Below are 24,572 nucleotides of genomic sequence, written 5' to 3' on the forward strand. Positions count from 1 at the left end.
CATTTTGTTTGAGAGGTGAAGTGGGTTCAGACTTCGTTATTTTGTAGGTAGGTGAAATCATTACATTTTTCCTATGACTGATTATCTGTCCTTGTTTGAAAATGTAGATTTTGAAAAGTCTTATCCTTCCCTAAATTGAAAAAAATTGATGGGAACAGAACTCTTTTACAAGAATTTTTGACTAAAAAAGTTTTATGTGGAGGAATAAACATCAACAAAATGTTAAATCTTACAAAATAGGGTTGCTTGCTTGTTAATACATTTCTGTTTGTGTGTATGTGTTTAGTTTTTCTTGTTCCTTGTTCAAAAACCCTGTGCTGGTCCTAAATAAAGTAGTAAATTTTAGAGGATTCCTTTATTGAGCTTTTTCTGTCCTTTCCCCTCCTTTTTTATAGCAGGCTTTTCTCTTCAGTTTGGACATTTGAATCTTCTTATTTTAATATTTTATTTTATGATTTAAGTTATTTATATACTAGAGGTCTGGTGCACGAAATTCATGCACTCAGGAAGCCCCGCCATTGTTCACCCCAAAGAGGTAGGCCCCGCCCACCCAGCCAGGACCCCACAATTGATCGCCCCCACAGTGGGAGATCGCCCACCTGCTGCAGCACCACAACTGGGTAACCTTGGCCTCCCTCTGTGGGGCCATCGATTGTGGGACTCCACCATCAATTGCCCCAAAGAGGTAGGCCCTGCCCACCCGGCCAGGGCTCCACAATTGATCACCCCCACAGTGGGAGATCGCACCCACCCGCCACAGCCCACTGGTAAGTGGCCTAAGCCTCCCTCTTTGGGGTGATCATGGAGCCCCTTGATTGATCGATTGCCCCACCAGCCGGTGGCCTGGTCTTCTCTCTGCAGGGTGATCATGGGACTATGGCCGAGCCCCCAACCAATCGCATCTCACCTGCCTTGGCTGGGCTGGCACCAGTGGGTGTCATAGCATGGTCGTCGGATGGTCATTCCGCTGTTCTGCTGTTTGGTTGATTTGCATATTACACTTTTATTATTATAGATGTACTAGAGGCCCCGTGCATGAAAATTCATGCCCTCGGTGGGGGGGGGGGGGGGCGGTGCAGGTTCCTCAGCCCAGCCTCTGCCCTCTTGCAGTCCAAGACCCCTCAGGGGATATCCACCTGCTGGCTTAGGCCTGCTCCCGGGGGTCAGACATTCCTCTGGCAGCACGGGAGCCCTCGGGGGATGCCGATCAAAGATTCTCTCTCATCATTGATGTTTCTCTCTCTCTCCCTCTCCCTTCCTCAATTTAGGCCCGCTCCCCGGGGTATCAGGCCTAAACTGGCAGTCAGACATCCCTCTGGGAGCCCGGAATATCCTTAGCACTGCCAAGGAGGCAGGAGAGGTTCCTGTCACTGCTGCTGTGCGCACAGCCATCAGTCCGGCTGTGGCTGAGCAGAGCTCCCCCTGTGGGAGCACACTGACCACCAGGGACAGCTTCTGCATTGAGCATCTGCCCCCTGGTGGTCAGTGATCATCATAGTGACCGGTCATTCCTGGTCATTCCACCGTTAGGATCAATTTGCATATAGGCAATCCTCAGGTTATGTCGGACTTGACGTATGTTGTTTCGTGGTTACCATCTCCCATTTACAGTATTTATAAAAAAAAAGAAGTTCCATCATTTTGATGTATGTACATATATGCTTTACGTTTTTTATTATTTACTTACCACAAATAAAAGTCAGGAATTGTTATCTTTCTTTTAAATTTTTTTTACTGTTTCACTTCATTACTGCTGTGTATGTGCTTCATGTTAGTGAAGTAGGTGCTTACGTAGGTGGGTTCCAACTTGCGGTGAAAATCGCATTACGACGTAACCCGAGGACCTACTGTATTACCCTTTTATTATATAGGATTGGTTTGTATTTGAGTAACTGTTAGTGTTAACTATTTACCTTTAATGCTTTTTCCATCAGCATAAATAAAAGATCTTGTAACACTGAAATCCATTTTAGGCAAATGGAAAAACAGGTTATTTTGGTCTGTAAATGAAATGGAAGGTGGCTCACTTTTAAAATGTAGGGTCTTTTTTTGTTTTTGGTTTTTAGTTCAGAGAGGAAGGGAGAGGGAGAGAGAGAGAAACATCAATGATGAGAGAGAATCATTGATCGGCTGCCTCCTTTACACCCCTTATTGGGGATCGAGCCCGCTGGTCTTGTGTCCTAACCTGGAATCAAACCTCGACCTCCAAGTTCATAGATTGAGGCTCAACCCCTGAGCAACACCAGCTGGGCCAAAATGTAGGGTTTTAAGGCAGAAGTATATGAATCTTCTTTCACATCCATGTGCCCATAGTATCTTACGCTGTGGCATAGGTCATCATATTAACTAAAAGGACCAGAAAATAAAATTAAGAGGAAATACTTAATTTGTTGTATAACAAAGAATTACAAAATTCTGAAATATAAATTCTGCTTATATTGACTATTTCTTATTGTGACCTATAGGTAGTAGTCACAGAACAAATGTTTTTGTCATTAGAAATTATTCTCATAAAATAATTTAAAAGTGACTAGGATAGATTACTGGGTATCAAATGATTCCTTTATTCATACATTTGTTATTTATTCAACAAATACTGAAGTTCCTGGCCTGTGCCAGAGACTACTGCCTATATATATAGGTTAACAAAGTGTTGCCTACTTTCATCAAGCTTCTGCTCTGATAAGGGAAAGAGATGGCAGATGGTATATAAACACCCATAATTCTGTAGAAAAGCCATAATCACATATTTATTGGTAAAAAAGAAAGAAAGAAAGATACTTAACAGTAAATGTCAGAAAATATAAGCATCCTTAATGGTCCTAGGAACAGAAGGGAAGGCGAGAGTGAGTGGTTTGATTGACTTGAGCCTAGCGTGCTGGGTTTCTTGTCATATAACATTGGAAAACCTACTTTTGGCTTATGGGAAATGATTGCTCCAACATGAGAATTCTTTGAACTCAAACCTATCTTTGCTTGTTTATGTTAGAGGAAGGTTTAAGAAAAGAGAAACTTTATTGATGACTTCTCTTAGTGTAAGGATGAAGCAGTTTATTTGAAGCATAAAATAATTGACCCGGAAGGCAGGAAATCAGTTTGCTAATTCTTTGTAAGCTAGGTCATTACATTGGAAATTATTTTGTTTGAGAACACTCCAAATGCCAGACATACCCACACATAAGCATTATACATAGTCTGAAGGAAAACATTTTTAATGTCATTTGTTTTCCATTAATTTCACACAGCTTTGGAGTCAAATTGTTCTTGGGTAAATCCCAACTCTGCCATATAACTGTGTGTACTGTCTGAGACTAGATTTCCTCATCTGTAAAATAGGGATAATATCACCTGGAGGAAGTATAGCAGATGGATGGACTCTGGAACCAACGGCTTGGATTCAGATGTTAGCTTCTCAATTTAATTAGCTAAGGAGTAAGTTGGGTAAGTTACTTAACCTCTCTGTGCCTCAGTTTCTATATATGTAGCATAGAGATAATAATAATAATAGTACCTTCCTTTCTTTTAGGGTAGTTGTGAGTATTAAATGAGTTAATACAGTGGCGTATGGCATATAGTAAGCAAAATGTAACTATTAATGTTAATTGTTCTTTTAAACTATCCTTTAGGGTTATTGTAAGGGTTAAATAGCATTTATGAAAAAATATACATATTGCCTGTCTAGCCAGTATGGCTCAGTGGTTGAGTGTCTGTCTACCTATGAACCATGGTCAGGGCACATGTTCAGGCTGCAGGCTTGATCCCTAGTAGGGGGGCATGCAGGAGGCAGCTGATTGATGCTTCTCAGCAATGTTTCTATCTCTCTATTTCTCTCCCTTCCTTTCTCTCTCAAATCAATAAAAATATATTTAAAAACAAAATAAAACACATATTGCCTGACACAGTACGGGTGCCTCCTAATATCAGAACCTGAGTAGTAGATACTTTATCTCATTTGATCTTCATATAAACCTGTAAGAAGAAATTATGTCTTATTTACTGTACCTTGAACAGGTTCTGATAAACAGTACATATTTCATGTTGAATGAATGTTACCTCATTTTACACATTAATAAATTAAGGCCCAAGAGAACTATAAAATCTCTTTCTATTAAAACATGGTGTTACTTTGGGGAAGGCATTATTGGCAATGTCATTCATATCATCTTTCTCAGCATAGACTTGGCCGTATGTGTTAATAGCTCCCTCTAATTTTTTTCTTTAGTTTTAAAAATTATTTTTTCCTTTTCTTTTTTTCCCGTGTGTGTGTGTGTGTGTGTGTGTGTGTGTGTGTTTGGGAAATTTTAGACCAGAAGAACTCTTCACTTTAGAATTAAAATTAGATTGGTTAATCTGCACATTAAAATTCAGTTGTTTATGTGGCACTCTTACAAGTGCAGGGTTATTTTATTAATGCCCATAAGAGCATAAAACATCATTCTTATTGAATTTTTTAATATTTCAGATTACATAGGGAAGAAATTTGACAAAGTAACAAATTTTTCTAAACTGAGGAGCAGTTACAATAATGAATGTAATATAAATTGGCTCTACTTCACTCACTCACTTTATTTGCTCTTGAATGTCCAGATTCAATGTTTCTGAATTTTGGTTATCTGAAATATTTTAGTCTCTTGTAATATTTATGATGTGGGGGGGAACATGTCTTTGGTTATTAAATGAAGTTAAACGCATTTCTAGAAAATGAATATAACCATGTGTTATGTCTTGCTTTAATAATTGTAAATTAGTTGAATGTTAATCTCATTCTCTTAGATATTTTCAAATAGATTAGTTTATAGAAAACCAGTTTACCATTTAAAAAACATTTACATTAAGATAGTTATTTTTGACACCCTCATGTCAACATCTGCAGTATATATGTTATATAATGCATTAGCAAATTCCTAACTTGGTATTACCTTGCCTCCTTTGAGTATTTAATACAGCCTTTAATTTTACTACAAGGCTTTACTAAGGACAAATTACTACGTAATCCACTTCAACCTCTTTTGTTCAACCAGGAAGCCAGGCGTGTTAAATAGCTTTTAAAAATATATATATAATGATGTCTTTTGGAATTTTAAGATTTTAATTTTTAAAATGATAAAATGAGAGACTTTATCAGTTTTGTCTGTTAAAATTACTTGCCCGAAGTTTGCTTTGGAATAGAGCGTCTGTATCTTTAAAAAATACACAGTGAGTCACCCCCTGCTCTTTTGGTAGATGCCTGGCTAGTGAACAGCTAAGCTGCTTTAGGCATGTAATAGAACATTCCATTTCCTGTTCCCTTGCTGACACAGAGGAGTGTTCCTGCTGGCAATGATCTAATCATAGTGCAGTAAGAAACATGGCAGTTTGATAAAACATGGTGGAGACAGCGGCTGAAATGGAAGCATATGTTCTAGAAGACATTCTTGAGGTAGGGCTAGATTTGTAAATGAAATGAAAGTTGAAATCTAAACAAAGAAATCTATCTGACGGAATTATTTTTCAGATGAATAGATTAGAGGAGAGAGCACAGAGAGGCAGAGCATAAAAGCAAGATACAGTCAGACCTTACTCCGTGTGAGAATGTGGCAATCTGATTCATGTGTTTACTAAACAAGTTTAGAATTATTTTGTTAAAACTTCATGTTTCATAAATTGTGAGATATATTTTTGATAAGAAATTTAAAAAAAGAGAGCAGGCCTCGGACTGAATAAAAGCCTGTGCTTGTGGTGACCTTTAGATTAACTCATTAAAAGGTGGGGTCTGAAAAGCAGCTTGGAGTAAGTAGGTTTAGTATCATATGTCTTAGAATTCATTTACATATCTAAGCCTAAAGCTCTGCTTGCAGTTAACTATTAAAAACTGCTGGTTATTTTAGTTTTGGGGGTGAAAATAAGCATATATGCATATCAATCTAGTTCTAGATTTTTCATGTGACTTTGAGTATTATAAAATAAATTAGTAAATAAAAAGTAAAGAATCCTAAAATGTAAGGCACTAAAGCTTCAGAGCTCCCAGGAAGACTTACATTTTGAGTTATAGGAATTTTGAATTATGTTTTCTCTTTTCCCTAGTTGTATCAATTTTATAAGAACCTATTTGAGTATAAATCAATTCAAAGAAATACGTGTCAAAGTGAAACTATAATTGATTTTGGCCTTGGATGTGTAGTATATTGTCAAACATTTGTATTTATAGGTATAGATATTTAAAACCCATTTTCTTATCTATACCTTGTAGGGTGCCCCCCCCCACCCCCCCATTAAGAAAAGACTGGCTAAGTCAGATAAAGAGGTCTCATTATGGTAAATGGTATTTCTAATGTTCAAACTGTTAAGATAATTTATTAAATATTTCCCTATGTTCAGGAAGTGATTTGATTAGAGGGCGAGGGCTTGGGAGAATAAACTGCAAAAGGAAGCTAGGCAGGGTTAGCAGGAGAAAAAAGCCTATGCGCATTATAAAGTGCTGCATGATCAATGAGCATTTTCTGGAGTCCCTCAGTGTGTGCTTGGAGCTGACATTGCAGCAAGCCTCATGGTTGTTCTGCAGAATGAAAACTGATTCCATTGTATTATCTAGCTTCTTGCAGACACACCTGCCAACATACATACTCCTTATTCCTCTCCTAAGAGCTTATTGTCTGAGTTTTAAATCCTCTAGTTAATTTCCATTATTTCCTTTTCTTCTTTTTTTTAAAATACTGTTAGTGAGTTTACTTAAAAAATTCTGGTATGGTGAATTATCTACTTAGAAACAGTAGTATATATACTTCTATTAAGAAACTTAAGTAAACAGGAGTGGTCACATGATTTTAATGGTTGAGTTTAAACAAGTCTAATTGGATTATGAGTTTCTAGTGGTACATTTTCATTTGCTTTTTAAAATTTTGCTTTGGATTTTAAAAAAGTGTACTTAATAGGTTTTAATAGATCTATTTGACTTTTTGGACCATTAAAAATGACAGTATATAACAGATTTTCAAAGTGTTATTTATTTTCTAGGAAAACCGACTTAAGCATAGCTTTGTGCCTTAAGTATAGGTTTTTCAATGGTATTTTAGAAATTTTCTTTTTATGATATCCACTGAAATTGTTTAATATCATATTAAGATTTTACCGTACCTAATTTGTTCTTAGTAGTTATTAAAATAGCCTGTAATTGTAATTATTTGTTCTAATTTTTAATCTCTTAATTTGGTTCCTATATACCTGTTGCATTAAAACATACTGAGTAGTTTTCTCTTTATTTAAATAATTACTTGATTTTTCCATATTGGTAGGCCAGATGTAAAATTTTTTCAAGTATTAATAAAAAATGCTTTTATTCCTAAAGTTATAAGTATTTATAATGACCTAATGCTAAAAATAAAAGTTTAACTTGGCCTGTGTGGCTCAGTAGTTGAGCATTGACCTATAAATCAGGAGGTCATGGTTCTATTCCCTTTCAGGGCACATGCCCAGGTGGTGGGCTTGATCCTTGCTTGGTAGGGGTCATGGAGGATACAGCCCATTGATGATTCTCTCTTATCATTCATGTTTTTCTCTCTCCCTCACCCTTCCTCTCTCTGAAATCAATAAAAACATACTTAAAGAAAAGTTAAAAAAAAGTTCAAAGAGGATAAACTTGCTAATAACTCTGTGAAGCTAAGTACCATTTTCTAAAGTAGCTTATATTGCAAGTGAAAAGATACAATTACACAACAAGCTTTCCAGAAAATTATTATTTGTTTAAAGGATTAACTCCTTATACAAATGTCAATAATGAATAATGAAGTTCCTCTTATATCACAGTGACAATTATATTATTGTACCTGATATTAAACTATTTTAAGTTTGTTACCTTAATTTTCATCTTTGTGATTTTATTGAACATATGAACTTTTATGTAGATTTCTGCTTATTTACATTAAACATTGGAACCCTTCTATTTTTTTCTGTCTTCCAGAGTAGCTTAGTTCTTAAATCAGAATCATCAGTGAATACAGTGCATAATGCTATGGTTTATGGTGATTAATTATTTAGCATCATTTAATTTGAAATTTTAAATGATCTTCAAAAACTTAGGTAAAATATTGCAAGTGTCTAAAGTTTTTAAAACTGGAAGAGATTGATTTTAACTTACATCATTGCTTCTCAGGTATACCAAGGTAATGGGTTAAATAGAAAAACTTGGTTACTTAAGTTATCCAAATCAGTCAGTAAATTTTTCCCCCAAAGCAAAGTAGTCAAAGTGTTTCTGTTCCTTTTGTTAACCTTAACTAATACTGAAGGAAGTAGTCAAATACAAATGATAGAAAAGGGCCGTGAGCCTGCTTATATATCTGTTTTCTTATATTGCTGAGACATTATAATTTTAGAATTTTGATACTTTCCCTTTAAGTCATATATAATGATGGACCTTAGTACTTCAGAGAGATCAATAAGAAGAGGAAGTCCTCCAAACTGTGTGTGTGTGTGTATTCCAGGTTTGTGTAATGAAGTGCTGTGTATATAAACATGAAGTTTATATATATGTAAGTTATTTTATAAGAATACATGAAACATGAGAGGTTATTTCGAAACATAATTATTTTATATTTTAGTTTTATTTACAATTTCACTGGTTTTAGTAGTTTCTGTAAGAGTTGTCTTAGAAATGAGAAATTATCACAAATATTCCTGTTTTTTAAATTCAGAATGCTTTGTTCGGGGTATAACATGTTTGATAACATGTTTGCTTTAAAAGGGAGCAATTTTTATGAAAATAAAAATATTTACAATTAAGAGTGACAACTCTCATGCCCAGTTTTGTTCCTTTGTCGTTGTAGGAAGGGTTTCTGACTTCTTCTGTACTTGATTTTACAGGTTGTAATATCCTATATAATAAAAGACTAAGATGCTAATTGTCCTGTCATCCGGTTGGCCGTTCAACCAATCAAAGCATAATATGCTAATGATATGCTAAGGCCACTCAACCACTTGCTATGACATGCACTGACCACCAGGGGCCAGACAGTCAACTGGTTGACTAGTCACTGTGACATGCACTGACCACTAGGGGGCAGACGCTCAACACAGGAGCTGCCCCCTGGTGGTCAGTGTGCTCCCAAAGAGGGAGCACCGCTCAGCCAGAAGCCGGGCTCATGGCTGGCAAGTGTAGCGGTGGTGGCAGAAGCCTCTCCCACCTCCAGAGCAGCGCTAAGGATGTCCCCGGGGAGCGAGCCTAAGCTAACAGTTGGACATCCCCTGAGGGCTCCTGGACTGTTAGAGGGTGCAGGCTGGGCTGAGGGACTACCCCCGAGTGCACGAATTTTGTGCACCGGGCCTCTAATAGATTATAAAAGTCTCAAATCTTTACGGTTGCTGTGTAAGAGATACTGTCGGGGGAGGGTTTGGTTGAACCCTTTTTGGTTTATTATGGAACCATGTCTTGACACCAGATGGTTTTTATTTTTTAACTAGTGGCCTGGTGCACAAATTCGTGCACAGTGAAAGAAAATTAATTAAAAGAAATATTTTAATATTGCTAATTGCCTTTCTCTATAATAGAAGTGTCAACCAAATTCACGATCGACAATGACAGATCGAAACACACGTGTGCGACTGGTGCCAGTGAGAGCTTTATAGGCATCGTGCACGCGCAAGTCAACTGAGCCTTTTATAGATATAGAATAAACTTGCTTAATTAGACCTGTTTTCTGATTTAGCTAAACTTTTTCCATCCCAGTGAAGCACGCCAACTTCTCTTTCAAGTAATTGTCAGCAACACAGCAGTAAATGTCAACATGAAGCAGATTATTATTGTAGACCATGCAGGGAGAACAAAGGGTAAAATATTTAACTGCAGCAGTGTTTGCCTATATTCTGCGCAGTGAGAAAACCTGAAGTCATTCTCAGGGTCCACAATTTCTTTTCAGTCGAGTCAAGTTTCTAAGCCTTCTAAATCTTCATTTTCTGGCTAATGAAAAAAAAAAAAAAAAGGATTCTACCGAGTCTCCTATCTACCTACTCCAGGACTTCTGTGAGGATCAAATGAGATGAGGCACAGGAAAATGCTTCACAGACATTTGGTTAAAGTATAAAATGTTTCCACCTTGCTATAAAGCAAGTTGTGTTCCTGGGCTGAAGAAACTTCAAGGAGGCTAGTCGCTAGGGAGAGTAAGCTGGGCATTGCTATGTGAGGTCATTACCCAGATGGACACTTAGCATATTAGCCTTTTATATCTATAGATTAGATTGAAAGAGTCATGAGAATGTTGATGCTTCTTTATTATTTGTCAGATATTATGGGCTAATGATAAGTAGTGCATTCTAGTTCAAACAGGGAAAATCCTCTTGCTATTATTTTAATGATAGTATAAAGTTACTTTCATTAATGATATAAAATCTCCCTGAAATAGACTCTTTTGACAGATACTTGCTATATTTATTTTTATTCTATAAAATGTATTAGCTTAGGTAATATACATTATATATTATGTCAGTAAATCTGGATTTCTAATGTTAAAATCCTAAATTTAGTATAACCAAGGTGATATTTTTCACTAGGAAGAGTTAGAGCACCTTTTTGTACATAAGTGTATATATTGATCTAGAGACAGCAAAGTTAGGTAATGTATAAATTATTTGATTGATATAAATAACATTTTCAATTTATTAAAAGGTTTTGGAAAGGTCAGACATTTTGAGTATATTGAATGTTAAAAATTTCACTCCAGTACTTAATTGAATACCTTCAATGTTCTAGGCACTTCAAATTCAATGAGATTGAATTTTGCTTCACGAAGGTAAAAGTTCAGAAGACAAAATGTCTACCATTGGTAATGAAACATTCTTGAATTTAGGATGCCTACAGATATGTATATGAATACTAATATTTTACTTCATTTGTTTATTTGAAGATTTGGAAACCCATGTTTTCAGCATTCTGAATTTATCAACGGACAGATATTTTTCTTTATCTAAGCACCTTTAGGTTATATTTTTTATACTTATATTTTTAAATATGTATTATCATGAATGTTGGGCTATCTAGTAGTTTTCCTGGATCCCATTTTTACCTTTTTATCCTTAAAGATTTTTCTATTAACATTTAAATCAGTATATGGAATATATGTGTATATGTACATATACATACAATACACTCACATATATGCTTACATATTCATGTTCCTGCTATAGTATGCATTATGAATATGTACTCTTATTTGAAAGTGAAGTTTATCCTGGAGGGAGGGGTAGAAGTTGTAACATTAATTTTATACTCCAACTTTAGGGGGAAGTGGGAAAAGTAGTAGAAGACACTTATGATAGCTAATAATCCCTGTAAAGAAGACTATTTTAGTGGATTATGAAGGCTTCAAATGGCTTTTAAAAGGTAGTGTAACTTGCCCTGACTGGTTTGGCTCAGTGGATAGAGCGTCAGCCTGCGGACTCAAGGGTCCCGGGTTCAATTCCAGTCAAGGGCATGTACCTTGGTTGCAGGCACATCCCCAGTGGGGGGGTATGCAGGAGGCAGCTGATCGATGTTTCTCTCTCATCGATGTTTCTAACTCTCTATCCCTTTCCCTTCCTCTCTGTAAAAAATCAATAAAATATATTTTAAAAAAAAGAAAAAAAAAGAAGAAAAAAAAGGTAGTGTAACTAAACATCTATGAATTAATCAATTACTGTTGTATGAGAGTAAAGGCCAGGTTGTCCAAATGCCACTAGTTCCACATTAATTCATCATAGTTCAGTGGTTAATGCATGTTGTAGAGAATGAGTTAGGAAAGTTCATCTATTTTCTTCATGTACGTGCACAAACAGCATATGCACTTTTCCTGGTTCTGAATTGTTAGGGGCTTTGTTCTGACACTTGACCTAAGAACTTATTCTGACGTGAAGTGACTTGATCATGACAAAGTTGGTGATGCAAGAGAGACAATATTTGCCTCCCACATGTGCCCATACCGGGGCCAGAAATTGAGCCTGCCACTGAGGTACATGCCCTAGACCAGAATTGAACCCACATCCGTTCAGTCCACAGGCCAATGCTCTGACCGGTGAGCAAAACTGGCTAGGGCAATTTTCTAATATCATACATTGGTCATTTGGAAAATACTGGTTTACTTACTGAGTTTCCAATAATGCTGCATTTTATTCTACAATATTTTTTAAAAAAGCATATTTGCTAGTATTACCACTGATCTCCTTAGAAAAGTGAAAAACTGGGAAGATGTCACATTCACAGTGTCATATATGTTTGCCAAATTTTTAATTTTGTTTTCCATTGATAGTTTATTTAAAAGCACATAAAATACAATCATATATCCTATTTAATTCTGTTGGTAAACATTTACTTTTTAGTGTTTATTTGATTTTCATTGGGATGACAAATAATTTTAACACCCATTTAAATGCCCAATGAAATTTTATCACAGATGACAAAGAGTTGTTCACTTGAAATGACAGGCTCACTTCATTCATTTTGAAAAAAAAATGTCTGGCAAGTAAGTCTGAACTCTGTCTTAAGTTAAAATTATATTCCATCAGGAAAAGCTACTGGTTTAGCTCACATTTACACAAGTGTTTTTGTTGTGATAACTACATACTTAGGTATACAGTAGAAATTTTTTCATTTTGTTACAGAGAATATTAAAAAGTCATGCTCATGATTAAAAATGTAAAAATTCGTATTTTTTACTACTTCATAATGGAACTAGCCATTTCACCCCTTTTTTTTCTTTTAATTATGAGTGCATGGCAGAGAAGAATGTGATCAGTGTCATGATTTGTATTAAGTGGGCCAGCAGTTTTATCCACCATTACTTTTGTTTCATTAGTGTAAATGTAAACACAGTGAAATGGACAAATGACATTGTAGGATTATAAAAGTGTTTTGACCTCATAGATCCTCTGAAAGACTTGGGGATCGCCATGATTTCTGTCCTTGAACTACAGTATAACAGGTTTAAGAAGTGGGAAAAACTTTGTAAAGGAATTTGAATCCTGTTTCTTTTCAGTATACTATCACAGGTGCCTGGTGGTTTTCATAAATCAAGGGTTTTTTTTTCTCTGAGACTAGTTCTCTTTTCTATTGTCTATAAAAATGAACAGTAAGATTCTAATAATGTATATCTTGGTTATCTAAAGACTAAATAAGCTGTTTGTTGCAAATTCTTTTGATTGGTAGCAAAATTGAATTGTTTAAAATCTGTACCTTCTTTTTGTACTTATATTTATATACCCGTGTATATTTGTATTATATTTTTTGCCATAATTTGAGATTGGCATGGAAATCTTGTGTTTCTATAGGAAAAGAAATGTCAGTAAACATCTGCACATCTCTTTCCATTTTTCAAATACTAACCCTTCCCAACTCCAGTTTCTAAGCAACTGTTGAGATTAGTGTTAAACTGCTTGTTGGTGTTTTCTGCTGCCTGAATTCCTTGTTTAATCTCTAACTTTTTATCATTTAGCCCCTTTCTCTGAGTTTTGATACCTGCTGCTGAGTTCAGTTTGATTTATTTTTCCTGCTGTAGATTGTCCAGATTCTGATCTTTTACTTAATGTTTGGATATTGTGACCAGCCTAACACAGACCTCATTTGTTGACTGCATTCATCTAACTAGTGTTTATTCTTAGCTGGTTCTAACCTTGAATTTGTTCACTTTCCTAGTCCTTGTCACATGTCTGCATTTGTAGTTTATGCCCTGTCATCATAACAAAGACTAACATATATTTATGTGAAATGTTAAGCAGATTTGAGAAATAAAGTTTCTAAATTCTTGTATTTTATAAGGAAATACTATTTAAGATTTTCTAAAAACATGTGCTGGTGTTTTAAATGTTTACACATATGGGAAATTTTTCCTTTTTAATATTTTATCACATTTGTATAACATTTTATCTTATAAAAATATTTTTCTGAGTTTCCTATTGTTTATAGTATTCTTCATGAAATAAATGGAAATAACAGTAGATAGAAAGGTTTCCCTTCTATAAGACTGTACCCATTTAAAGAACCAAAATATTAACATTAAACCTTCCATGTGTCATTTAATAAATCTTGTCAGGTGGATCATCATTTTACATTTTCTGAATTACAAAGAATATATCTTTCATAAAGTGATAGGTAAGGGAGAATGCTGAATTATGTTGACATTGATTTTTATGATTTTCTAGATTATATTTAATGGGATTCTTTTTTCATTGTCTTGAGCTTTTAGTGTTATTGTATGATCTGCTGTGAATAGTTTTATTCTTCTTGGTGTTTTCAGTGACTTTACATTGTATCTCAAACACAGTAAATGCTTGTTTTTTGTTAATCCTCACACGAGGATATTTTTCCATTGATTTTAGAAAGAGAGGGAGGGATGGAGAGAGAGACAGAGAAATAATTGAAGTGAGAGAGAGAAAATGATTGGTTGCCTCCCATACACGCCTCGCCATCCTGAACCTGCAACCCAGGTATGTGCCCTGGAATGGGAATCTAACCCATGTGTGCTGGTTTTCATTCCTTTTGATGAGAAGTCAGCAATTATTCTTACTTTTCTTCTTTTGTACATAGTGCCTTTTTTCCCCTTCTGGCTTTTTAAAGGTATTTTTATTACTGATTTTCAGTAGTTTTATTGTGACATGCCTTGGTATAATTTTCTTAGGGATTATCCTGTGTGAAGTTTGTTGAGTTTATTGGATTTGCGAGTTTATATTTTTTTGTTTAATTTTGAGAATTTTCAGACATTATTTCTTCAAATATTTTTTCTACTTTTCACCTACTCTCTTCCTGGGATTACAGTTACACTCGATGTTATTTTCTTTTAAAGGTAATGTTGCCTCTGGACATTTTTTTCTGTCTCTGCTCTCTGTGCTTCTGTTCACATAATTTCTGTGTTCTGTCTCAGGTTCACTGGTTTTCTGCAGTGCCATCCAGTAAATTTTTGGTACCAAAGACTGTATTTTTTCAACTATGAAAATTCTATTTGATGCTTCATTTTTATAGATTTCATTTCTGTCTATATTATGTTCAAATTTTTCTTTAAATCTTTGACCATGTTTTAAAGGAGTTTTAAGTCCCCCCCTGGCTGGTGTTGCTAACTGGTTAGAGCATCGGCCTACGCACCAGAGGGTGGCGGGTTTGATTCCTGCTCAAGGGCATGTACTTGGGTTTGGGGTTCGCGCTTCGCTCCTGGTCAGAGCTCTTGCAGGAGTCAACCCGTTGATGTCTCTCTCTCCCCCTTCTGATAGACATAATAATATTACGTTGTTGAATGTCTGAGTGTTATTTTCCTTCTTTAAAGAATATTGGGTTCTTTTGTTGTTGTTTTTTGTTTAGCAGTGTGAATCAGCTTCATTCTTTTTAAGCATTCTTTTCTAGGAACCTGTACTGTAGTTAGGTCATCTGCCTATTCTTTTTTTAAAAAAATATATTTTATTGATTTTTTACAGAGAGGAAGGGGGGAGAGGGATAGAGAGTTAGAAACATCGATGAGAGAGAAACATCGATCAGCTGCCTCCTGCACACTCCCCACTGGGGATGTGCCCACAACCAAGGTACATGCCTTTGACCGGAATTGAACCTGGGACCCTTGAGTCCGAAGGCTGATGCTCTATCCACTGAGCCAAACCGATTAGGGCTGCCTACTCTTATATGTGGCCTTTCTGGATTCTCTACAAATACTCTCAAGTGCAATCCCTCTTCTCTGGCTGATTTGATCTCCATACATACATCCCAACCCTGTAGGAACTCCAGATAGTTGTTTATCCTGTAGTTCCCCAGTAGTTCTTTTCCCAGTTCTTCCCTTCAGTATTCTGGCCCACAGATTTTAGCTTTCTCAGCTCCAGTGTCTGATCTTCATCTCCTGAACAAGTAAGACTTCACTTCTCAGCTATGTTTTCCTCAAATACTGCTGGATATGGCATGCGGATGGGGAAGTAGTAGAGTTTATGTCTTGTTTTTTTTGAGTTGTGTTATCATATACCTGTTTTGCCTGTTATTCATTGTTTGTAAAGAGACAGGAAGCCTAGTTAAGTACCAGTTACTTTGTCATGACCAAACAAGGGCTGGGGAAGTCCAGCCCACAAACCCTATAAGGCCCCGGAAATCATTTGGTCTGGTTCTGCCAAGGATGTAGGGGTAAAATGTTTGACCAAATATAGTGGGAAAATAGACTAAGTTGTGGTAAATTGCAATGAAATATTTTTCATAGCTAATAGAGTTCCACATAGCTAATAGAGCTAAAAAGAGCTCTTATCTTTTTAGTTATAAAGTCATTTCATATCATGTACATGCAGTATGTACTCAGCTTATACAGTATCATGCAGTTCCATTGCAGATGCTCCTACTACAGATGACTGTCAATGTTAACTTTTGAAAGTATACCATGTTTGTTTAGCAGCATCTAATATACTTATGTTTTATGGTGCATTTTAAGGAGGCCTAAACATATTTAGTGAATTTTTTCAAAAATTGCTCTTGGCTATGTTTAGAGGAGTGAATGAATTTCGAAGCAATTTAAAATGAAATGTCTTAGGTTATTATAAATGGCAATCACTCTATTTTTAACTGTAGGGAAGGGATGGAAAACTTTTTAAATTATATACTCTCATAGAAAACTTGGAAAATACAGAGTGGTTCAAAGAAAGTTAAAATGAATGATGCTATATTTTGGTATTTTTCTTTCAGTCCATTCTTTATGCAAATACAGACATATGCTCATTTTAAACATTGGGACCATATTATATATATTAATGTTTTCCCCTCACACATTTATATTTTCTTTATCATTTAATATTTGGTGGAAATATTAATTTAAATATGTGAAGTTACTTTTTCTTTTGCTATTATAAATAACTAGAGGCCCAGTGCATGAAATCTGAGCCCAGGTGTGGTTCCTAGGCCTGGCTGGCGATCGAAGTGTGAGCGTCTGGTGTGGAAGGACAGGTTCCAGCTGATCTCTGGGCCCTGGGCAGCACCTGGGCCCCTGGGCCCCCATGCACACCCCCTCCACCTGAGTCATTGGGCCCCTGCACAGCTCCCTCAGTGCCTGGGAGACGGGCAGTGTCCCCACCCCCTGCCACTGTCACTGGTCGCCATCTATGGGGCAATCGGTGGGCAGTTGGGCCCCCGCTCACACCTACCTTGGCCTGGTGCCGCCTGGTCACCTGCTCCACCGTCGCGCCATGGTCCCGCTTTTGTCGGGGCCCATTGGGGCTGGCAGCACCTCCACTGCTGCCCACTGCCAGCACCACGTTGCTGATGCCTACCACGTTCTGCACTGGCCTCTGGTGGTCAGCACACGTCATAGCGAGCAGTTGAACTCTGTCAAACTCATGGGCGAGAGGACAATTTCCATATGAGGCTTTTATTATATAGGATACTGCATTGAGTATTTTTCTGTGTTTTCTCTGGATTTAAAAAAAAATTCTAGGAGATTTCTAGGTCAAAGGATATTGATTTTGGAACTTTTTCTGCTAATTACATGAATACATATTTATTGTAAAGATTTTGAAGCATGAAGGAAAAACATGAATGTTTTAATATTTGTATCCCAGTCTTTATGCTCACGTCTAAAATATTTTTACTAGGCTTGAGAATTTGATGTCTTAACTTACTATGTTTTGAAGCATATTTATGTTTTGAACTTTTACTATTTCATTTATGTTTTTGAAAATAACTTTTCTGGTGACTGCACACTATTTTATCTTGAATAATAACTTACTGTGCATTTATATTATTGGATATCTGGATTATTTCCAGTTATTCTGTTACAAAAATGTTTTTTTAAATATCCTTTGGCCATTTTTTTTTTTTTTAGAGAGAATATGTATTGATGTGAATCTTAGTCAAATGTGATAAAAAAATTTTTTCTGATTTTATATATCCTTTTTTAAAGGCGTTTTTTAGAATACTTTTATATGAGCATGTCTTTTTCTTTGTGATTATTTTCTCTTCTTTTATACTTGGAAAAATCTTTCCCTTCTGGAAATCAGATAATATTAATCTGTTATGTTTTTAGTTCGGCCTTGCTAGCATTTATTTTATATTGTAAAACATGATGTGATGAGATAAGATTTTTTTTTTTTACTACCTGCCACTATTTAAGCAGATTAACTATTGACATTATAACTTTTATATTCTGGGATATCTGTTCTTTACAGAATTAATTTCTTTTTTCGGATTTACTAGGCCCTATAAATAATCCTTGAGTAAAAACATCAACAAATCTGTAGTTAAATCTGAACATTGTCCCCAAAAGGTATATTTGTATTTGTCATTGCAGTTGTACTCTGATCCAGAGCAACCCCTGAGGGAAAGGAGAAAGTGATGATAATGGTGGTTGAGTTGGGGACACCTAAAAGGTATAGGTGGATACAAGAGTACAGTTTTATCCATCAGTGCTTAGCATAGTGCTGAGTACATTTGAGGTATTCTGATGTGTTTGTTTAATAACTAAGAAATAGCATGAGGAAAGTTTTCATGTCTTTTATGTGACTTATAAAATGGATTATTTTTTAATATAAACCAATCTAATAGTTAAAATGACTAAATGCCTTTTAATTAAGGGAAGTTATTTTTATCATCATATAATAAACTACTTTCATGATACAGCTATTAATTTTTATCTGTTAAGCATTGGTTTAACCTTGGTCTTGCATTAGTATTACCTAGGGGGCTTTTAAAAATCCTTTTGCCTAGGCCAGCCACCATGGTTCAGTGGTTGAGCATTGACCTATGAACCAGGTTGCTGGCTTGAACCCCCTAGTAGGGAGCGTGCAAGAAGCAGCTGATCAATGATTCTCATCACTGATGTTTCTATCTCTCCCTCTCCATTCCTCTCTGAAATCAATAAAAATATATTTTTTAAAAATCCTAGCCGTAACCTGTTTGGCTCAGTGGATAGAGCGTCGGACTATGGACTGAAGGGTCCCAGGTTCGATTCAGGTCAAGGGCATGTACCTTGGTTGTGGGCACATCCCCAGTAGGGAGTGTGCAGGAGGCAGCTGATCGATGTTTCTCTCTCATCGATGTTTCTAACTCTCTATCCCTCTCCCTTCCTCTCTGTAAAAAATCAATAAAATTTATATATTTTAAAAAATACTTATGCCCAAACCAGTACATTAATTTCAGTATAGATACAAAATTTAGAGCCTCTGCTCTTAAGACTGTATCAAGAGAATTTAAAGCAATGTGTCCCCAAACTTTCCAAGTGTCTTAGTCAGTTTGGGCTGTTAGAACATAGTACCTTAGACTAAGTGGCTTAAAAACAACAGAAATTTATGTCTTATAGTTCTGGAGGCTGTAAGTCTGAGATCTCAGGGTGCCAACATGGTGTTGGGTTTTGGTGAGGACCCCCTTCCAGGTTGTAGACTGCCAACTTCTTGCCTTACGCTCATGTGATGGAGAGCAAAGAGAGGAAGCATCTTCTCTTGTGATTTTTATAAGGGTACTAATTTCATTCATGAGGGCTCTGCCCTCATGACATATAATCCTAATTACTCTCTAAAGGCCCTACCTCTTAATACTATCATATTGAGGAGAGTAGGATTTCAACATGTGAATTTTGGGGCGCACAAACTTTATAACACCAAGGAAGTAAAGTTGCCTCTTTATTAAGAGGCGTGGGGGGATTGGATGAAAAGAAGGTGAAGAGATTAGCTAAAGTACACATATATAAAACCCATAGACATAGCAACAATGTGGTGATGGCCAGCGGAAAGAGGGGTATAGGGGCTGGGTGGAGGTGGACAAAAGGGGGAAATGGGGACATCGGTAGAAGTATCAACAGTAAAAATAAAGTTTGAATGAATGAATGATAGATTGAATGGAGAAGTAAAAAGCAAGATGGGACATGGAGATATAACCAGAAAACAACTGTAAAATTCTGGTCTATGTGTGATGTCAAATAAAACCAAAGTGTAGAATGAGAAGGAGAAAAACAAAAGCTGAATGGAAGCAGACCTTTGAATTGATCTTTGTAAAAAAAATTCTGGTGGGGAGAGTCATACAAAAGTCTATCTTGGTGGGCTTATTCCCCCCCCCCCCCCCAGTATTTAAGTAATCTGGACAAAAATGTTTTTGCTGTCTATTTCAATTTGTAATCCAAACCTGTTTTATTTCTAATGCAGAGTCAGAAGCTCTTCTGTGATTCTCTATTGGGATTCTGAAATTCATGATGGATTTAAAATATAAGTAAATCTCTGTTAGTGCAAGAACATTTTTGAGGTTAATGTTTTTCTAGCTTCTAAAAGGGTATGTACAAAATTGATATAAATTTTCATTGTAATGGTACTCTTCTAGAAGATAAAGATACACTTCACGGATATACTTGTTATCAGAAACTTTTTAAGGAAATGAAAAAATATGGGAGGCATAGAGGTGTAGTTTAGGGTCTCCAAGTAAAGGTCTTGTCATGGTTAAATATATTTAGTGATATATATATATAATCATTCCACAAATATTTATTGACTGCCTCTTAGTTGTCCAGCACTGCTCTTGGCTTAGAGAACAGCAGTAAAAAGACTGATGAAGCTCCTACTTTCATGGAACTTACATTTTAGTTGGAAAGACTGACAATATATAATTAATGTAGAAAATAAATAATATAATTTAATATAGTCATCAGTACTATTGAAAAATCAAAAACAAGTTGATGGTCTGACAAAGGGGAGAAGCTGTTGTTCATAGCGTCAAAAAATACCTCTCTGAGGAATGAAAAAATTTAGGCAGATGGAACTGTAATTGCAAATTTCTGGGGTATGCCTCTAAAGTTAATGTTTTGAAGGGGATTTGAATAGACAGACTTAATGAGGGTATTTTATATAGGATAATCTGAGACATTGTTTTCCTCAGTTAAATAGAGTATTTCTTGCTGCAAGGTGCCTAGTACTGCCTTTCTCTTTGTCTTTTTGTTTCTATTTTCCTCTCTTGTCTCCCTCCTCTCCTGCAAGCAAACACACACACAATTTCTCTCTCTCTCTCTCTCTCTCTCTCTCTCTCTCTCTCTCTCCCTCCCTCCCTCCCTCCCTCCCTCCCTCCCTCCCTCCCTCCCTCCCCCTCCCTCTCTCTCAGCCTATTAAAAAGGGCCCAGGGCAAGCATGTGGCATGATTGCTGATGTACTGTAATGATAATCTTGAGGCACTTGGATCCATGACTAGAATGAGATGTGTTGTGAAGAGAGTGGGGAATTTTTAGAAGGTGCTATATAGCCACTTTCTCTTGGATTTTCACTCAGATAGGAGTTTGAGTTTTTTGATACTGAACTCACCAAATTTTTGTATTTTTTCTTTTCTTTTTTTAATAATGTTACAAGTTTTAGATCACCTTCCTTAGCTAGGATGTTTAACTTTCACAAAATTTGTCATTTGTTTTGTTCATGATTCATTTATTATGTCATTCATGGAGAATGTATTTGGGTATCACTGTGGGGAAAGGATGGCTTTGATATTAGGGGATGTGTGAAAGACGTCAGATATCCAACAAAATGAATTTTATAATTTTGGTTTAATCTCTTATGATTTGTGGTGAAGCTGTAATTACTAAAGTAAATTATCTTTTTTTATCAATATATATTATATATTATATTATCAATATATATAGATTGATTGATTTCAGAGAGGAATGGAGAGGGAGAGAGAGAGAGAAACATCAATGATGAGAGAGAATCATTGATCAGCTGCCTCCTTCATGCCCCCCACTGGGGATCAAGCCCATAACACGGGCATGTGCCCTTGGTTGGAATCAAAACCTGCACCCTTCAGTCTGCAGGCTGATGCTGTATCCACTGAGCCAAAGAAGCTAGGGGAGCTAAGTAAATTATCTTTTAATTTGTTTCTTTCTGTTATTACTCTTCATACAAAGGAATTGCTTTTTGAGGTTTTAATGTTGAATCATGTGACTGTTAATAACATTCAGGTTGTCTTCTTTGACAAAAATAAGGATTTTGGATGAAATTTTGCATAGAAATAATATTTCAAAGACATTTTACCAATATTGCCGTATTAAACTACTTAGGTACATTTTTTTAGGAATTCTTGAGCTTTTGAGTGTCAAGTAGACCTATCCTTAATCTCTTTATCAAATGGAACATATTACCAATGGCTAGTCATTTTTTTGCATTGTGCCAAATGTAGTTTTCATTTGCATAAAGAAACTAAAGTAAATGGTGTTGGATATTTTAAAAGTTTCGGTATATAGAATTAAATCTTTTTTTTTTTTTAAATATATTTTATTGAATTTTTACAGAGAAGAAGGGAGAGGGATAGAAAGTCAGAAACATCGATGAGAGAGATCAGTCAGCTGCCTCCTGCATGCCCCCCAGTGGGGACGTGCCCGCAACCAAGGTACATGCCCCTGACTGGATCCGAACCCGGGACCCTTGAGTCCGCAGGCCAACGCTCTATCCACTGAGCCAAACCGGTTCGGCGAATTAAATCTTTTTATTGCTTATTAAGTGATAAGTCATATTTTGTCATCATGATTCTAGGTAATGGATCAAAGTCAGTGATATTTTAGTAAAACTATTCTGTTCCACTGAATATTTCTGTAAAATGAATGCTTATATATAATTAGTAGGTGGTTGGAGTAAACATGTTTCAGTTTGCTTGGAGCAGTTCTAGTTTACACTTGTTTTCCTGGGGTAATTTCAGAATTTTTTTTTATTAGATTATACACATACTAGAGGCCCGGTGCATGAAATTCATGCGGGGGGGGGGGGTCCCCCTCAGCCCGGCCTGCACCCTCTCCAGTCCGGGACCCCTCGGGGGATGTCCGACTGCCTCTTGCAATCCAGGACTGCTAGCTCCTAACCGCTCGCCTGCCTGCATGCCTGCTTGATTGCCCGTAACACCTCTGCTTGCCTGCCTGATTGCCCCTAACTGCTCCCCTAACCGCCTCTGCCTCGCCCCATACCAGGAACCCAGGATTCCCTCCTCCAGGCGATCGCAGGCACATGGGACCCAGGCTTCCCTCCCTCTGGCTGGCTGCAGGCACCCAGGACCTGGGACGGCTTCGCCTGGGCTGGCCACAGCCGCAGGGGACCATGGGACAGTGGCTTGTCCCTCTCCCGGACCACAGCCACAGGTGCTGGTGCCTGGCACCGCAGGACGGGCGGCTTGTTCCTCTCCCAGGCCGCAGGCACAGGTGCAGTCGCAGGTGCCCAGGACTGTGGGGCGGGCGGCTTGCCCCTCTCCTGTGCCTCAGCCTGGCTGGTCCCCATTCCTCTCTCGCAGGCTCATTTGTGCCTGGCTGGTCCCCTTTCCTCTCTCCCCAGTGTTGAGTGAGCTGTTATGGTGTGAGGGCGTGATGACCATTTGCATGTTAGCTCTTTATTATATAGGACTAGTGGCCCGGTGCACGAAATTCAGGCACGGGGGAGGGTGTGTTCCTCAGCCTGGCCTGCACCCTCTCCAATTTGGGACCCCTTGAAAAATGTCCTGCCAGTTTACAGGGATTGGGCCTAAACCAGCAGTCGGACATTCCTCTCGTAATCCGGGACTGCTGGCTCCTAACCGCTCACCTGCCTGCCTGCCTGATTGCCTCTAACCACTCTGCCTGCTGGCCTGCTTGCCCCCAACTGCCCTCCCCCCCGCTGCTGGCCTGCTTGCCCCCAAATGCCCCCCCGCCAGCCTGATCACCCCAAACTGCCCCCCTGCTGGCTTGCTCGCCCCTACCTTCCCTCCCCACTGGCCTGTTCATCCCCAACTGTCCCCCTGCTGGCCTGCTCACTCCAAACTGCCCCCCCCCACAGTCCTGATCACCTCCAACTGACCCCCACTGATGGCCTGCTTGCCCCCAACTGGCCCCCTGCTGGTCTGCTTACCCCCAGTGGCCCCACCCCCCCACCAGCCTGATCACCCACAACTGCCCTCCCCTCTTGACCTCTGACCGCCTCTACGTCGGCCCCGCCACCATGGCTTTGTCCAGAAGAACATCTGGAAGGTCTCCTGGAAGGTCTTCCAGTCTAATTAGCATATTACTCTTTTATTAGTATAGATATATTTGTCTGTAAATATGATTATGATTGCAGATATGAGTAGGACCAGGTAAAATTTTATAGAATGGGCTTTTTATTACAGATGGTTTGCCATGTATGCATTTTTTCTAAGTAAAAATTACTTTAAAAAATGTCTCAGGAAGACTTTGAGAAATTTACAGTATCTGCTTTTCTTCCAAGAAAGTTGTCACTTTTATGCCAGAGTGAGAATTATTTGTAAGCTTTGTATGTCAGCATTGGGCCACTGTAACTGGGGGGGCACTTAGCTTGACTTGAGAGTAATTATCTTGCTCACTGGCTGGGAGGGAGGGTGTGTGGCAGAGGAGATAAATACTGGGTTCTGGATTATTCATAGATTGCTGACTTTCTGGATTGATTGTGCAAGCCCCTCCTTTTATTGATGTCCACCTTCTGTTGACGGACATCTACCCTGGGAGAGAAGTGAGATGAAATTCTCTTTCTTGTCATTGTAAAAAGCATTTGAATTCCTAAGGTGTGATAAGGCCACCCAGCCATCCACAGTCAAGGTACACATTTTCATGGAGGATGTTCCCACTCTTGAGTAAATTAAAACAATTTTTTTCTTTTAGTTTAAACTTTCTTCTACAACTGTTTTCTTGTTACTT

General features: G+C 37.5%; 1 protein-coding gene and 1 long non-coding RNA gene across 6 annotated transcripts in view; both read left to right on the forward strand.

The window, feature by feature from the left end:
• The window catches only part of ANKRD17 (ankyrin repeat domain 17), a gene marked incomplete at its 5' end in the record, with an annotated part of 174,194 nt that overhangs the window by 31,347 nt on the left and 118,275 nt on the right, over nucleotides 1–24,572 (forward strand). For 2 of the 5 annotated variants that reach the window (XM_081101269.1, XM_081101271.1), the window contains one exon: nucleotides 5,291–5,419. The exons of the other annotated variants lie outside the window; for them this stretch is intronic. In XM_081101269.1, coding sequence (XP_080957395.1) covers nucleotides 5,366–5,419 — 54 coding nt within the window. Of the gene's footprint in view, nucleotides 1–5,290; nucleotides 5,420–24,572 lie in introns of those variants that run through there. 5 annotated transcript variants of the gene reach the window in all.
• LOC308526221 lies at nucleotides 7,739–9,934 on the forward strand. The gene is made up of 3 exons (XR_013996520.1): nucleotides 7,739–9,007; nucleotides 9,070–9,271; nucleotides 9,433–9,934. It is a non-coding gene; the product is annotated as an uncharacterized lncRNA (long non-coding RNA).

The sequence above is a fragment of the Myotis nattereri genome, assembly GCF_964212035.1.
Source record: "Myotis nattereri genome assembly, chromosome: 1".
In the NCBI taxonomy this organism is placed as follows: domain Eukaryota; kingdom Metazoa; phylum Chordata; class Mammalia; order Chiroptera; family Vespertilionidae; genus Myotis; species Myotis nattereri.